At 38.6% G+C, this 18,357-nt stretch overlaps 1 protein-coding gene across 1 annotated transcript in view; it reads right to left on the reverse strand.

The window, feature by feature from the left end:
- The window catches only part of PSD3 (pleckstrin and Sec7 domain containing 3), a 441,162-nt gene that overhangs the window by 109,653 nt on the left and 313,152 nt on the right, over positions 1-18,357 (reverse strand). The window contains exon 10 of the mRNA XM_047771731.1: positions 10,812-10,855. Coding sequence (XP_047627687.1) covers positions 10,812-10,855 — 44 coding nt within the window. The remainder of the gene's footprint in view (positions 1-10,811; positions 10,856-18,357) is intronic.

Consider the following 18,357-nt stretch of genomic DNA (forward strand, 5'->3'; position numbering starts at 1 on the left):
AGTTCATATTAAATACGCTGAATCACAAGCACAAGGAATCTGTATGGAGTCTAACAGGGTGACGGATTGTGGTGATTACTACACAGCTCTGTAAATTAAGGAAAAAAAACCTAACAACCGTGATACTGAACACTTATATGGATGACTTTATAATATATGTTATACCTTAGTATATCTGTTTTTTAAAATGAGTACATAGTTGAGTGCAGGAACAGAACGCTAAGTTGGATATCATCCTAATCAGGTGATTGATGGAAAGTAAAGAACAAAGTTATAAAAATGTGACTTGTTATGGGGCTTCCATTTTATATCATATTATCCCACAAAGCAGGATGAGTTTAAAATGGATCTGTCTTTGTCAATTATCAAATTAAAAAAAAAATCATCAAGTTAAATTTTAAAATTCTGATGAAAATGGGAAATCTATTGGATTGCCTAAAAATACCTTATTCTGAAACAGGCACCTTAACTGTAAAAAAGAGAATAATAGACTTTTATTAGAAATGCTAAGCTCTATCATGAGCCCTTTAACGCCAACAAGAATGCTGCCAAATGGGAGGGGATGCAGGCTTTCTGAAATGAAGGCTCTGACTGCATGAACAATGACTGCAGCATGCTTTCCAAACTCAGGAAAACGTAACACTTGTGTCAAGACACATGTTAGATGTTTCCAAAAGATCTACTACAAAATTTTTTGTGGGCAACTAAAAAAATAACTTTACCTTATTATTTGTCTGACTAAATTTTTCACCTGTGAAAATATAGGTTTGTGTGTATATCACAATGTACCAAACACGCAATGAACTCCAAAGAACTATGGTCTAAAATGTCCAAGTGCATGTCAGCCATTGTGTGTGTACACAGAAATTCTATTTATTGTATTTTCTTTTTGTGTCATTCTTTAACAAAAAGCAAAGGCTTAGCAATCGATAGAGATGATATAAAATTCTAAATCATCAGCATATTAGAAAAAAAAATGCCTTTCCTTATATCCCAGGCTCCGTAACTTTCTGCATCTCAGATTTAAAATGGCTTTGGGATGAGTGGGCTACTAATGTTATCGTCACAAACCATCTGCTCTCCAACCTGTCTGCTCTGCATAGTCTGCAGATAATGTCTGTACAGTTACATCATTTTCACCATCATTCTTGTGGATATTAAAGCTGTTATAACAATAAAATCCTTAAAAATTCTAAGTATCTACCTCAATCTCATCATTAAGAGAGATGCTACTTACACAGAAAGCAGACATGTTTTTTAACATGCCTTCTTAGAGCTAAAGATTAGATGAAAAAGATGTCTAGTTTCCTATCTACTTGAGTTCAACATATTTGAGGTAGATGAGAAAAACAGGTACTTAGAGATTAAATGTGAAGTGTGAGGTGTGATACAGCTTCTTAATAAATTATACTTCACTGGAGTTATTCGAGTGAATCTTCCCTAATTCTAAACCCTGAACTCTTTCTTTAAATACCAAAATCTGGGAGATGGATCTACATTTAGTATTATTTTTAGCCAGCAAATTTTTAGGTGACGATCAATTTTCAGCTCAAAATCTGATTCAGGTGAATGATCATCTTTTTATAACTAAAGCACCGCTCTTTGTTTCTTTTCTTTCTTTATCCTATACTCAAAACATTTTCACTGAATTTATAAACAGACCACCAGACCAATAACATCCTTTTCACGTTTACCCTTCATCAATATTCTTATAGTGGTCTTCTAAATTTGAGAACTCTACCTAATAATAACATTACAATTATTATTATGCTGAGAGTGCTGTGATTAGTATTATGCTGTGATTAGTATTCCCCAGTTAGGAATGTGAGAGTGATTGACAAAAAGCAATGATGGTGGCATTGTCAATTTATTATCAATGGTATTTCAATGAGCACAAAGATTATCTACAAAATGTTTAATAGCATGAGCACCACAAATGGAGAATTGAGTTCGAGTCCTTCTTGATAGTCAAATATCTCACAGTTTTATTAATTCTTCCACGGTTAGTTCTCTTTCTACCAGTAATTCCTAATGCCAACCCTCCTACCTCTTTGCCCACATACTCAAATATTTCTTTATACATTACTATATTCACTGTATGTACAACCATTGTCCAACTGACAGCAACTTCTCTTTGCCTTAATTTTCCACTAGTAATTATTATCAAATTACAGATGGCTATACGAAAGTTTAAAATGATAATTACTCTTAGATTTCTTAGATCAAAGGACCACATAAATGTCTTGATGCATAATAACTTAGAGTCTGAGAAAGGTTTTCCTTTATCTACATCTAATATAAAGAAATACTATCATGTTAAGTTCATGCATCTAGATTCATTAGGGTACTAGGAAGATAGTTATTTAACAGAATAATTCACTGTAAAATGAATTACTATGATTTCTTATTTATGGAAATAAAATAATTTTACTTAAAGGTAAAAAATATTTTAAAATAAGACAAAGAAGTACTCTTTTCTTGAAGATAAAAGTGGAATTTCAGTTCTTCTTTTTGGAGAACTAATGTCGACAAAAAAATTGAGAATTATAACAAAAGAGAACATAACAAAACTTAAATGTAAGACAACAAATTACATTCATCAGCTAAAGGTGCTTTATCTAAGTCAGTCTAAGTTAAAAGAAAAACTCTCTTAAGTGAAAATAAAACTATCCTTTTGAGATGGCCATTTCCAAAAAGAGCAAGAATGGAGACTACATTTTAACTGGTACGTATTATTCTCTAAATAAAATGAGAATCAACACTGTGTTAAATAAAACAGGAACTGGGGCAGGTAATAAAAGTAAAAGAGGTTTAGAAGGGGGTTCTTTTCTTGCAAAAGACTTTTTTCAGAGAGTACATAGCAAAGAGACTTGAGAAGCACCGTCAAATCCAGATTTAGGCCTTTGGAGTACACAAAGAATTAACGTGTCACATAAAGGAACAAGTAATCCCACTGTCTTTATCATTCTCTAACAACAAAGGGACACTGGCTTCCTCTCACAGGCAGCATCACCTATAACAAGGGAGGATGTTTTTGGAGAGCAGTGATTTCTTGAAAAGGCCATTGATAACTAAAGTTTATTTAACAAAACAAGAAGACAAACCACAGAATGGGAGAAAATATTTGCAAATGCAATGACTTACAAGGGATTAATCTCCAAAATATATAAATACCTCCTGCAGCTCAATACCAAAAAACCAAACAACCCCATCAATATACAGGCATAAGATCTAAACAACAATTCTCCAAAGAAGTCATATAGATAGCCAAAAAATACACGAAAAGATGTTCAACACCATTAATTATTATAGAAATGTAAATCAAAACTACTATGAGGTACCACCTTACACCAGCCAAAATGGCCATCACCAAGAAAGTCTATACAAAGAATAAATGCTGGAGAGGGTATGGAGAAAAGAGAACCCTATTACATTGTTGATAGGAATGTAAATTGGTACAACCACTATGGAAAACAGTATGAAGATTCCTCAAAAAACTAAAAATAGAATTACCATATGATCCAGCAATCCCACTTCTGGGCATCTATCCAGAGAAAACCATGACTCGAAAAGATACATGTACCCTAATGTTCACTGCAGCACTATATACAAAAGCCAAGACATGGAAGCAACCTAAATGTCCAACAACAGAGGAGTGGATAAAGATGTGGTACATATACACAATGGAATATTAGTCAGCCATAAAAAGGATGAAATAATGGCATTTGCATCAACATGGATGGACCTAGACATTACCATGCTAAGTGAAGTTAGTTGGACAGTGAGACACCAACGTCATATGCTATCACTTGAATGTGGAATCTTTAGGATACAATGAACTTATTTGTAGAACAGAAACTGACTCACAGACTTTGAAAAACTTATGGTTTCCAAAGGAGACAGGTTATGGGGGGAGGGGTGGGCTGGAGTTTTGGGATGAAAATGTTCTAAAGTTAGGTTGTGATGATGGCTGTACAACTATAAATACAATAAAATTTACTGAATTTAAAAAAAAGCTAAAAAAAATGACAAAGGACGAACAATGAACTGTTGGTATTTTAAACCACACTACTGAAAGCTGAGGGTGTGCATAACACATGATCTGAAAGACAGAAAGGTCTTTCAGACCTTTGCCACCACCTCAAATATCACCATAATAATTTGATATGAGGGCATATAGAAAACAATTTAATCTAGAAGCAAAGGCAAAGTTAAATTAATAAACGCTTCTTGACTTCGTCTATCTCATACATGAAATGACAACATTGGACTGAAGTAGTACTTTTCAAAAAATTTTTCTTAAGTGCAGATTCCTTAAGAAAAGCAATATTAAGCTGAATTTCAAATACATATTTTGAAAAAATTAAAATGGGGCTGCTCTGACCAGTTGAAATAGGTGTGATGCTTGTGAAAAGTAGAACTGGGTCCCTGTCTTCTTCCCCTTCCCCCTCACTCACATCACCTAAGGAGGCCCCCAGACATCCCCCTGAGCCCTAGGGCTCCATCGAACCCAGTGAGAAAACCAGTGAATGCTATGGTCCCTCCAGCTAAAACATTCCATGATTCTATAATTTGATTTCTTCTAAGGCTCAAAAATTAACATCAAATTCCACCTACCATCACATCAAAACAGAAACCCAGGAATAAACCTACATAAGGAGTTAAAACACCTGTACTTGGAAAACCAAAACACTGACGAAAAGAAACTGAAGATGACACAAATAGATGGAAAGATATACCTACGGTGTTCTTGAATTGGAAGAATCAATATTGCTAAAATGACCATACTGCTCAAGGCAATCTACAGGTTAAATGCAATCCCTATCAAATTACCAATGGCATTTTTAGCAGAACAGGAACAAAATATTTCTAAATTTGTATGGAATCACAAAAGACCCAGAACTGCCAAAGCAATCCTGAGAAAGAAAAATAGAGCTAGAGGAATCAGGTTCCTGACTTCAAACTATAACACAAAGTTACAGTAAAATCAAAACAGAACACAAAACAGACCCATAGATCAACGGAACAGAATAGAGAGCCCAGAAAAAAAACCATGTGTTTATGGTCAATTAATCTATAACAAAAGAGGCAAGAATATATAGTGGAGAAAAGGCAGTCTCTTCAATAACCGCTTCTGGGAAAACTGGACAGCTACACGTAAAAGAATGAAATTAGAACTCTCTAATATCATACACAAAAATAACCTCAAAATGGATTAAAGACCTAAATGTAAGACTGGGAACCATAAAACTCCTAAAAGAAAAGATAGGCAGAACACCCTTTGACATAAATTATAGCAATATTTTGTTGGATCTGTCTCCTAAAGCAAAGGTAATAAAGCAAACAAACGGACCTACCTAAAAGCTTTCGCATAACAAAGGAAACCATCAACAAAACAAAAAGACAACCTACTGAATGGTAGAAAATATCTGCAAATTATATGACTGATAAAAGATTAATATGCAAAATATATAAACAGCTCATACAACTCAGAATCAAAAAAAAAATAAACAACTAGATTAAAAAACGAGCAGAAGACCTGAAAAGACATTTTTCCAAAGAGGGCATGCAGATGGCCAACAGGCACATGAAAAGATGCTCAACATTGCTAATCATCAGGGAAATGCAAAGCAAAACTACAATGAGATATTACCTCATATCTGTCAGAATGGCCATTATTTAAAAAAAAAATTAAAACAACAAATGCTGGAGACGGGAACACTTATACACTACTGGTGGGAATGTTAATTACCACAATGGAAAAGAGTATAAAAGTTTCTCAAAAAATTAAATATAGAACTACCATATGACCAAGGAATCCCACTCCTGGGCATATAACCCCCCCTAAAAAAGATAAACACTAGTTCAAAAAGACACATATAACCCCAATGTTCACAGCAGCACTATTTACAATAGCCAAGGCATGGAAGCAACCTAAATGAACATCAATTCATTCAGAAGAATGGATAAAGATTTTATATATATTCCTATATATATATTCCTATGTATTCATGTGTGTGTGTGTGTGTTTGTGTGTGTATGTGTATGAATATTACTCAGCCATAAAAAGAAAGATATTTCGCATTTGCAGTAACACGAATGGATTTGAAAGCCATCTTGCTAAGTGGAATAACTCAAACAGAAAAAGACAAATACTGTATGATATCACTTATATGTGGGATCTAAAAAATACAACAAACTATTGAAAATTACAAGAACAACAAACCCAGACTCACAGATCTAGAGAACAAATTAGTGGTTACCAGTGGGGAGAGGGAAGGGGAGAGAGGCAATATAGGGAATTAAGAGATATAAACTATTAAGTATAAAATAAGGCACAAGGATATATATTGTACAACATGGAGAATATGGCCAATATTTTATAGCAACTATAAATAGAGCATAACCTTTAAAAATTGTGAATCACTATACTGTACACTTGTAATATATAATATTTTACATCAACTATACTTCAATATAAAAAATAAAATCAGAGAGTCCCCATCGTGGCTCAGTGGTTAACTAATCCAACTAGGAACGATGAAGTTGCAGGTTCGATCCCTGGCCTCGCTCAGTGGGTTAAGGATCCAGTATTGCCATGAGCTGTGGTGTAGGTCACAGATGCGGCTTGGATCCCCCATTGCTGTGGCTGTGGCGTAGGCCGGCGGCTACAGCTCTGATTCGACCCCTAGCCTGGGAACCTGCATATGCCATGGGTGCGGCCCTAGAAAAGACAAAAAAATAAAAAAATAAAAAATAAAATAAAATAAACTTAGCATGAAGGCTGATGTTGTATATGCAAATATATATCATCCACGAATTTTTCAGTAGCACCTTTCCTATAACTAGTGTCCAAAATTACAGATCTCTGAGGAAATGCAGTTCTCTGCAGGGTTGTTATTATTCTTTCTACAGACGTTTGTGTGGACTCCCTCACATGTAAGCACTATGAATCTCAAAGGAGGATATAAAGGGACAAATCCAGATATGAATCATTTCCTTAAAGAGCTTACAGTCTTAATGGAACATTCCTGCCAATAACTATCATGAAGAATACAAATGATTGTCATCAGATAAAGGAAAACGGGTATTTCAGGGCTGAGCTTATTTCTGGCTGGTAAGATCGGGACCGAGTCCATGGAGCGGGTTCTGAGATGGGCTGTAAGGAAGGGCAGGGGTAACTTGGTGAGCACCCTGGGAGAGGCCGGGGTGAAGACAGGGAACGGTACTTCACAGCAGCTCAGCTGAACTGTAGGCTGGGGAAGGGCAATGGGGGGAATGAGAGCGATGAGTGGCAGAGTGTACAGAGTCTTCTAGTGTTAGAACCAGGGAGGGCTTCAAAATAGGTTAAATCAGGGGAAAGAGGTAGGAGGCAGAGGCAGTCAGGAGGCAGGGTAGGAGCACAGCAGCAGGAAGGGGCGGGGTGCTGGCAGGGCAAACAAGGTAGCCAGGGTGGTTCAAGGGTGACAATGGGAGGCCAAAATCTAGATAAGCTGGCATCATTAAGAGAAATGGAGAACATGTGACAAAGTCAAGACACAGATGATGAGAGCTAAGTGCCAGAGGAAATGTCCTGTAGAAAACTGCCAATGCTGAACTGAAATGTGGGAAAGAGGTCAGAGCTGTCTGCACGGTGGAAGGAGTTTTACAGAGACAGCAGGTGAAGTCTTAGGACACAGTGAGACCGCTGAGAATGGGACCTTAGTGGAAAAAAAAAATTCTAAATGCTGAACTTTGGGAGATACACTAATGGACAGTAGGAGGAAAGTAAGTCAGAGAAGCATGATTGAAGAGACACAGGAAAGGGGGGGGAGCACAGTGTTATAATTACACATACGCATATACCTATTTATCAAAGAAAAGGCTTAGCTTTGATCTAAAGGGTCACATATGTTGATTATGTATAGCAGGGTTTTCTAAAGGGTGTCCTAGGGAACACTAGTTTTAGAAGCTGTTAAAAAGTACTTTGTGATCAAAACAGGGCTCGGTGATTGAAAAGGGTAGGGTATTGGCCCTTTATTTATTGCAGAGATTCCAAGCGTACCTCACATTGACCCATAAACCTTTTTTTGTTTTATATCCTCTAAATTCAAAGGAGTCAGCTTGAGAAATAAAGATTTTTGAATTTACAGAATATTAAAACTGAAAATCATTTCATCCAATCTTTTCATTTATAGGTGAAGCAAGTTAATATGCAAACTACTATATTGCCTTATTCTTGGTAGGTGGTGAATACATGTGGATGGGAAAGCACACAAACAAGAGAGAAATAAAGCAGAAGATAACAAATACAAATCAGAGCTTTAAACATTACAGTACTTTTTACCATTTGGGGGATAACCTGTTTATGCCTGTTGTTTTATAACATTTCACAGTGTCAAGAGGAGACAGAGGCCAAGGGTCACATGGCCAGTGGCCCTGCCGATACACGGCAGAGCTGGACTTCAAACCCAAATCCATCTTATCCTGGAATCTGGGCTTTTGAACAGGATGCCCTGTGGACTTGATGAGAGGGCCACAGAGAGTGCAATTCCTGGGTAAACACCCACTCCCACCCATGGACAGGGCCCAAGATAAAGCTTTCCTGTACCAAACTGCCACTGCACACAAATGTAAATAAAACTTACTGTACTAGAGTTCCCTTCATGGTTCAGCGGTTAATGAACCTGACTAGGATCCATTAGGAAGCAGGTTCGATCCCTGGCCTCACTCAGTGGGTTAAGGATCAGGGGTTGCTGTGAGCTGGGGTGTAGGTCGCAGAGGCAGCTCAGATCCCAAGTTGCTATGGCTGTGGTGTAGGCCAGCAGCTGTAGCTCTAATTGGACCCCTGGCCTGGGAACTTCCATATGCTACAAGCTCAGCCCTAAAAAACAAAAACCAAAAACTAAAAAACAAAACAAAACAAAACCTACTGTACCAAATGCAATATATCAACAATCTAGATTTAAAGATTTAAAGAACAGATCCTTAGGAGTATATTATTTTCTTTTAAGAATAAGTTTATAAAAGACTCCTCAAAATATTCTCTCCTATAATATGAATGTATTTATAATTATTTCATTTTTATTAATTTTTTCTAGAGTAGATATTCTTCATAGATCAAGGTACGCCTTTAATATTTCAGCAAGAGTCTAAGTACATCCTTTATGAAAGTTTTCTAGGAAACTCACTTTTATTCATAAGAGATAAGTCCAAAAATGACCACTCTGGATCTTAGGCCATGAATTCTTATTAATTTTAAGAAGTTTCCCTTAAAATGATACACTGTCTTTACATAAGCTATCACATATACTTGCAAATATTACAATTTCAAATTAGACTTTGAATTCTTAATTTAAAACAGTACCCTATTCCATTAAGATTAATGAAACAATTAAGCGGTATTAATATTTTGTTTATCTTTTTATGGCTGCACCTGTGGCATATGGAAGTTCTGGGTTTAGGGGTCAAATTGGAGCTGCAGCTGCCAGTTGACTCCACAGCCTGGCAACACCAGATCCTTAACCCACTGAGCGAGGCCAGGAATCAAACATGCATCCTTATGGATACCATGTTGGGTTCTTAACCTGCTGAGCCACAACAGGAGCTCCTGGTATTGGTATTTAATTCATTCTAGCATGCTATATGCGAGATGTAATCAACTGCTAAAAAATTTTCCCCCCAATGTGCATATGAAAGAATAAGACATCCCCAAGTTACGATTCTGTAAACCTAAGTTCACTGCTCTAGGTCACAAGGCAGAAAAATATTTACATATGCCTAATATCAATGAAAATCAAAAATAAAATTCCCATGTAATTCTAATTTAAAAAAAACATACTTTGACCTAATTTCTTGATCATTAAAAATTTAGTAAAGACTGCATGCTAACAATTTTGAAAAAAATTAAATTCTTTGGTTTTTTTTTTTTTGTCTTTTTAGGGCTGCACCTGCAGCATATGTAGGTTCCCAGGCTGGGGTCGAATCGGCGCTATAGCTGCTGGCCTACACCACAGCCACAGCAATGCCTACAAGCCGTGTCTGTGACCTACACCACAGCTCACGGCAACACCAGATCCTTAAGCCCCTGAGCAAGGCCAGGGATTGAACTTGTGTCCTCATGGATGCTAGTCCGATTCATTTCTGCTGAGCCATGATGGGAACTTCCCTAAAAAAATTAAATTCTTAACTGTTATACTGATTAGTGGAAATTTAACAAGAATGGTATTATTGGTTTACATAGAGTCAGGTATAATTTATCTGGAACAGTATCTCCCCTAAAGTATGTACCTTGAAGGCTTATATTTTATTGTCAAATGGGTTCAGGAAATATTGCAAATTCTATTTCTCTCTTAGAGACTGACAATATACATCAGCATTGTATAAGCTCCTGGGAGTTCTTTAGTTAAAAAAAAAAATTAGCTTCCTTTACTCCATCATTTCTCAAGCTTATATATCAATATCCCGGTATAATTAGTGTCATAGGAAATAGGATTAGAAAACCTCGATCTATGATGATAAGAAGGAGACAATTAGAGTAAGTGTATGGCACCAAAATCATCTGCACTAGATTCTGGAATTTTTGTAATTTTATTATATCTGCTTTTTGAATGCTATTTTAAATGCTGAATAGGAGCATGCCAGGGAGCCAAGAAAAAGACAGGCTACTCAGGGCTTAGGTGTCTTACACAAAGTAGAGTAAGACTGGTGGGAACTGAGAACTGGCTGTGCATATTATCCTTCTCCAAGGTCCCCTCTAAGGCACAAAGAAAGACAGTCAGCACAGAGCAAGCGTTTCGTTTACTAAAAGGCTGACATGCAGCATTACTTACACTGCCCATTCGAGCTTCTCATTCTTAATTGAGTTGTAGAGAGCCTGTAAAGAGAGAAAGCAAGATGGAATTAATCTTTTCATCATGTTTCACATTTGAAATTCAGCAAATGACCAAAGCCAAACGGCTGAGTGAGTCAGCAAGCAAATTCCAGACCCTCGTCGGCTGTCCTGCTGGTGCTGTGGGGTGGTGCTCTGTGACACGGACAGATTATTGTAAGTAAGACACACAACACTGCACTACAGATTATCACAGTAAAATATAGGATATAATTAACATTAGACCACGTACTCTGTTTTTCTTATTCAAAATATGGTCTTCCAGTTTTACTACTTTGGATGTTGCAATAGCTATACCTTTTCATTACTGGAATACGGAGAACTATTTTCATAACAACTAAAGGAGAAAAACACATGGAAGGGAGACTGAAGCCAGATTATGGGAACCCATCTTAGAATAACTGCAGAGTTTCTATCAATGACTTAAGCAGCTTGTACTGGTCTCACTTCGTAATTCTGCTTTCCAGTCAGTGAAGGATTTACTGGTGTGTACAGGGTGGTGGACAGAAAGTTTCTTCAGAGCCTTGATAACAACAATGACACATCAAGTCAGCATATGGCTGCCTCCCCGACCCTCCCAGCTACTTGTAACCAAGCTGTTCCACCATGTCAACTAACCCAGGAAAAAGCTACTCCACACCTCTAGTTTCTTAATTTTGAGTAAGACGTTATGAAGAAAACACAAGTGTATCATAAGATATAAAAACCAAAATAGCACATTACGGTGAAGAAACGATAATATGTGAATTACAACATTATGATGGAATGGGAACTTTTTCCTTTAAAGATGGACTTGGACCTATTAGACTCAGCAAAGTTTTCGTTTGCTCTGAGATGGGAAAGGGGGCTCCAATCCCAACCAGCCCCTCATCTTCCAAACAAGGAAATGCTGGGTTGAGAAGGTTCCCAGGCAGCACAGCAGAGCAGAGGCAGAACTGCCTTGCATTCCCATCTTCTGCCTTTTACTATGTCCTGTCCAGGCGTACAAGGCAGCCTGCATGTGTGTGAACTGCACACAGGTAGTGAACTCCCTTTTCAGCAAAACACTTCCTAGTTCAGTTCAAAGATGCCTAGGTTATAGATTTTATTTTATTTAAGATTTGATACAGTGGTCTTTAATCAGTGTCTTGACTGACTCCATGAGAGTTCTTCAGTGTCGCTACAGCAGTCAGTTTAACTACTAGATAATTACAGGAACTCATAAAATTTAGGACACATTTCCTCAGGACATGGCAAAATGTGTGCTAAAATACAAAAATGAGAGCACCTCAAATGAAAACAAGGGATAAGTTAAGGCACAAAGACTGTACTATAAACTGGATGTTCTTTCTGAGCTCAAATTTACTGAGAACTACAGCCACCTATTATATAGCTAATGTCTCTCAAGACTGCACACACAGAAATGCAGGAGCAGTGTCTGGCTCTGGCCTCAGGAGCCTCTTGCGGTAAGTGTCTATAAGTGGATTCTATTATGTGTACGTGCTATCTTGAGCCCAAGAGGAAGGGATGGTAGGCTCAAAAACTACAAGTGAAAAGAGACAGACCATTAAAGATCACTTATACACTATCACACTTAATACTAACCTGAGTAACCCAACAATGTGGGAAAGATAAAAAAATGATCCGTTCATAAAGGTAGAAAATGATATCTAAGCAACTAGAAATTTTCTAATAACTTCAATTCTGCCCTAGATCAAAAATTTTATAAATTTTTTTGCCTATGAGACTATTTTGATTAGAGCAATAACTGCTTTTCAAATTAGAAAATTCTTGTGATTCCATCAGCTGCATATCACACAACAAAAATCTATTATAAAGGATCGTGTCAAATTCAACAAACTTGCCTACAGATCAAGTCCTCTTCCTGTGTGTATATTATAATGTGACAAATCTAAAGGTGGATGTTATTCTCACCCTTTTCCATAGCAAAAATTACAAAGGAATTTTTCCTTTCCATTCAATCTTCTGAATGCTTTATGATAATCCACTACTTTTCTTAAAAGAAGAAAATCTGCTTTGCAGATGCACCTAACACTCACACCCTTCCCACTCCGGTACCTGTTTATTAGCCCAGTTACAAACTGAAGTCTGTGATCCCCCTCATCTCATCTTCCTTTCCTGGAAGCCCCTCACCTCAACCAGTCACTCCTCTGTCCCATGGCCTCTCTGTTGGCCTGAGAAGAAACACTATAACTCTTGACTATCCTACTCTGACTTCACATTTGTATCCCATATATTAGTTAAGGTGTCCTCAGTTTCAAATTCAAAGACCTAAACTCTACCTTTCAGGTAAGGGGACCTAACAGTTGTGTAGCCAAACCATAAAAAATATCTGGGTGGAGCTGGCCTCAGGGACACAGAAATTTAAACGCTGCCCCCTTCAAGCATATCTCATTAAAACCAGGGAGAAAAAATAGAAAACAAAAAACTCTGCCCCCTTCTCCTCTCAAACTCTTCTCTTTCTGTCCCAAACATCCGCACTCTCTGTCTGCTTCACAAGAAACAGGAAACACATCCACACGGAGCAACACTTTTGTGTCTCTCAATAAGAGAAAACACATAGTTCTTTTCTCCCAGCTCCAGTCTGAAAAGGGTCCAGTTGGTGTGGAACAGGCCTCCCGTCCTCCTGTGGATCAACCCATGTGGATGGAAAATGAAGATTGATAGCTAGTCCTGACCATCCCTTCCTTTCTGGGCTAATGGCTCCTCTCTCAGCTCTCAAACTCATACAGGTCCCTCCCAGACCCACCTCTGCAATGTGGATGCTGCCCTTGGGTCCTCAGAACCTCCCCTGAGAGAAGTTTCAGCAAGTCTTCCCCCCACCTGGTCTCATCTCTTCCACCCAGCAATCCAGCTGCCATCACTCTTGTCCATTAATACTGATGACAATGAAGCCAATTCAAGGCCACTCTGTAGTGGTCCTGCACCTCCTCACCTTCAGCAGCACCGAATACCCTCAAACACTTTCTTCCATGTTTTCTGAAACATAACACGTCATCTCCTGAATTTTCTTCTCTAATGATTCTCTGGGTCCTCACATCTTCCTCATCTATCCCTCAAGTGTGGCTGGACCTAAGGGTTTGTCTTCAGCCCATGTGGACTCCTGTGACGTTCAGATCCATGTGGCCACCGCAAGTGGTCCCAAAGCACCACATGCTCTGTCAAGAGGAACTAGTGAATGAAGGCCTAACGGTGAAAGTCTTCTCTCAATCCCAGTAAACCCCACTGTGCAAAGCATTTCATTTCTTGAGCACAAAAACAACACACATGAAATATATAACATAGTAACATAAAACCTACCCAAGTCAGAATCCTAGGAACACCAACAATTTTCTATTAATTGTTACACACAAAATACTTTTACATAGGGAGTTCCCGCTGTGGTGCAGTGGGTTAAGAATCTGACTGCAGTGGCTCAGGTTGCTGCAGAGGCACAGGTTTGATACCCTGCCTGGCGCATTGGGTTAAAGGATCTGGTGTTGCCACAGCTGCAGCATAAGTTCTCTGGCCCAAGACCTTCCATATGCCACAGGTGCAGCCATAAAAAATACTTTTACGTACATTCCTATCATACAATCAGGACAGCCCCATGTTAAAATCATCTTTATTACCAATCTTTTACCTGCCTACTAATGGCATGAGAACAAGTCTTTGCTAATACAGTTTTTGGGCCAAACTGTTAAAAAACAAGAAACAACAAAATGGGATTTCAAACTGAAAGGGGCCTTAGAGATCATGAAATAATTCTTCCTTTTGTAGATGGAGAAAATGAAGCCCTAATTTAAATAATTCTCTCAAGGCCCTATATCTATTTTTCAAAAAGTTTGACTCAGAAATCATATCAGAAAAAAAAAAAAAAGAAATCATATCAGTCTCAAACCAAGTGACTACAATTCAACCAACTGCATTCTCTCCTCTCAACTAACTACAACTAACTGCATTCCCTCTCCTAAAACCAAACTTAGCAGCATCGTAAATGCCTGGCTTAGGTCAAGGCCTATGTGAGAGGTAACAAGGCTTGAAGCTCTCTCAGAAATGAGTCACATAATGCTGGTCACTGTGATATTCTTCCTAAAGCTGAGCCACTCTTCCTGGGACACACGCTTGAGATGCCTGTCAGAAGGCTGATGGGTTTGCTGCACTGACTGGACACTCTCTGCCTGCTCTGACGTAAGGCATTTGCCACATGAATGGCTAAAACTGGAGGTGTATTTTACAGCTTAGCAAACTAATTCATCTCTAGCTACGTGAGGCGGTATCTGATCTAGCTCCAAGAGAGCAAGATGTGTGGGTAAACACTGTCACGGAGGCTGCTGTTTCCCTGTGGCCATGAATGGATAGTTGGAAACAAGTGGAAAGGTACCAAATCCACCTCAGTGGGCAGAGCAGCCCACATGAATTATGTGCAGTGAGGTGATAGCCAGCTGCATCAGGCTAAGAAATGGACCCCCTTAACAACGCTGAGGTCTGAAACCCTGGGACCTGCACATGTTTCCCATGAACAGTGACATGTCTGCAAACGTGATTAAGGTAATGATTTTGAATGGGGAAAGTATCTGGGCTGAGTGGTGTCTATGCCAGAAGGCGGCAGAGGGAGATTTAACAGAGACAGAAGAGAAGGTACAGGAAGATGGTCACAGAAACTGCAGGGACACAGACATAAACCGAAGATCGCCAGCAACCACCAGAGGTGGGGACAGATTCTCCCTTGGGCCCTCCAGAGCAGTGCAGCCCTGTCCACACCTTGACTTCAGACCCCTGGCCTCGAACACTGTGGGAGGATAAATTCCTGGGTTTTCCAAAACCACGTTCATGGCGGCACGCTGCAGCGGCCCTAGGAAGTAAATACACGAGGAATAAATGGAAGACAGATGTTTAAATAAAGAATGCTTACATCCACAGGCTGATTTTCAGAAACATTTCCAGAGTCAGGCTTCTACCCGAAAGCCTGACTAGGTACACACACCAAAATCGGCCAAAGAATTTTTAAAAATATTGATTACTGAGCCCCATCCCAAATCTACTGAATCAGATTCCCAAAGCAGGAGCCTACCCATGAATATTTCCAAATGCTCCACACATAATTCTGATACAAACCCTTGGTTTAAAAAAAAAAAAAAAATGACTGCTCTGCAAGGTTACCTGTCTTTTTTTTTTAGCTGAAATTCCTGAAACTTAACCCAGGAGCTAGACAACAATCAAATTATCTCCACTGAGACTAAACAGGACAGAATGATTCCTCAAATTCGAAGTTCATCATTTTTAAGAATGAGAAAGCAAATTGCTTAAATTACAGAGATCAAGGTATCTTGGTCTAAATTCACTTTTAAGTCTTTGTTCTTCACTTTTGATTGCTTCTCGTCGAGATGATAAAATGCAATTTTATTCAAGGCTCAGCACCATCACTGACAGCCCACACATGGTTCTCCAAGTTTCTCCTGTTAGCATGCATTGTGTAACCATGAGTCTTTCTCTCCCTCTCCAGAAGCACAGTTTGCAATCTATAAAATTCCTGTATTTTAGTTCAATCATCTCTCAACCCCAGTGGTTTCTCTTTCTCTGTGCTCTTTGAATTGCTAAGAACAGACAGGATCACAAAGCTTCCAGTTCCCTTTAGTGAGACTCACAGTGACCACAGTGAAATCTGTACCCAAGAATTATGACATCATCAATACCATGGCTATCCTATTGAAGTGCAATGCTGAGTACAGAATTAAATACATACCACTCTAGAAAATGTTATCACCAAGACTGTGTTTGAAAAAGAAACTGGATAAAAATTAATGATTACCAAATGAATTTCAAATTGGTTAGAAAAACTCAAAATATCTTAAAGTAATGGTCCTCAATTTTATTTTCTTCCCTATGCCTTAAAATAACATTGAGGAACTATATTACCCCCTCATCAAAGGAGGCCTCCCTAAAACTAGTATTTAGAATTGACTCTGTTTTCACCACTACCCTGGAAGCTGTTACACATGTGCAACACGTCAGGTAAGTTCATGGGTGAGAGCTATCCCTTCTCTCTCTCTCTCTTTATTTATTTATTTATATATTTATTTATTTATTTATTGTGGCAGAAGGCAATTGTCAAGCAGAAGCAAAAAAGGATAAACAGCCTGAAACTCTTGACCTCAGGTAGATCCATTTTAGGGAGAACAACATACTAAAGTTGAGTTTCTGGAAAGTGATTCCCTTTAAATTACCTGTGCTCCTGTACCCAGTGCAAAGTGTTCATGTACCCACACTTAAAGAGCTTGAAATTGGGGTTCCCATTGTGGCACAGTGGAAACGAATCCAACTAGTATCCATGAGAATGTGGGTTTGATCCCTGTTCTCGCTCAGTGGGTTGGGGATCTGGCATTGCTGTGAGCTGTGGTGTAGGTCACAGACATGGCTCGGATTCTGTGTTGCTGTGGCTGTTGTATAGACCGGCAGCTGCAGCTCCGATTTGACCCCTAGCCTGGGAACACTTCCATATGTCCTGGGTGCAGCCCTAAAAAGAAAAAAGAAAAAAAGAAAAAAAAAAGAGCTTGACATTAAGGAACATATATTAATAAGCAACTCTGTGGGCATTCATCTCTTTAGCTCTCATTCAGGGAAACAGAAGCATGCCCGATATAAAGTAACTTATTTTGTGTTTTTTTTTCCCCACATCTATATAGTTATATCTATTTTTTGAATCCATTCACCACATAAACAGAGTGAAAAATCTATGTCCTGGACAGTTAACTTCCCTCACGCTGTGGTACACTTGCAAATGCAGCCAGCAACGGCAGAAACATCAAACCACTAGTGTCTGACTCCACTGAGCAGATGAGCCAACAATAAACCAAAACAGACACTACGACATTATTGATACAAAAGGGCATCTGAAGTACAATTGATATGTATGATTCATCACAAAATAAACACACGTGAGCACACTCTACAGGCCAGTGGCGTTATGCGAGGTGCAGAAGACCCCTGTCTTCGAGGGCCTCTGATGTAAGGGTCGCATAGTGTGCCACTAATCCTGCCTGACCTTGACCTAATGGAGAATTAGTCAGCTAACAGAATCAAGTAACTTTTTACTTCCTGCTAATAATGTGCAAGACATGCTCACACTAGTGGTATCTAACATGTCATTGATATTACAAGTAGTTTTTAGAGAAAAATTTAATAGAAGTGAGGACAGATCCAGTCTTGGGATCTAAGAATTTGAAGTGGGGGTGGAGAGGGGGTTCGACAGTCACTAACCTGCTGTTTCAAAACCTGGCTTTCATTTTCTAAACACATGCTACCACTCTAGTACTCTACTTCAAAAGGATCTTAGAAATCACTTGGGCAAACTCTCAAACTAGTTCTTTCCCTAGTCTCCCTCCATTTTCCTGTGTCCCCCATTAATTCTTCCCCATGGTTATTTATGAGTAACATCACTACCTATTGCCAAATCCCAGGCATGACTCCATAACATAAGAAATGAACACTTTTGTGGAAGCAACCTA

The sequence above is a fragment of the Phacochoerus africanus genome, chromosome 3 (genome assembly GCF_016906955.1).
Source record: "Phacochoerus africanus isolate WHEZ1 chromosome 3, ROS_Pafr_v1, whole genome shotgun sequence".
NCBI classification, from domain to species: Eukaryota; Metazoa; Chordata; class Mammalia; order Artiodactyla; family Suidae; genus Phacochoerus; species Phacochoerus africanus.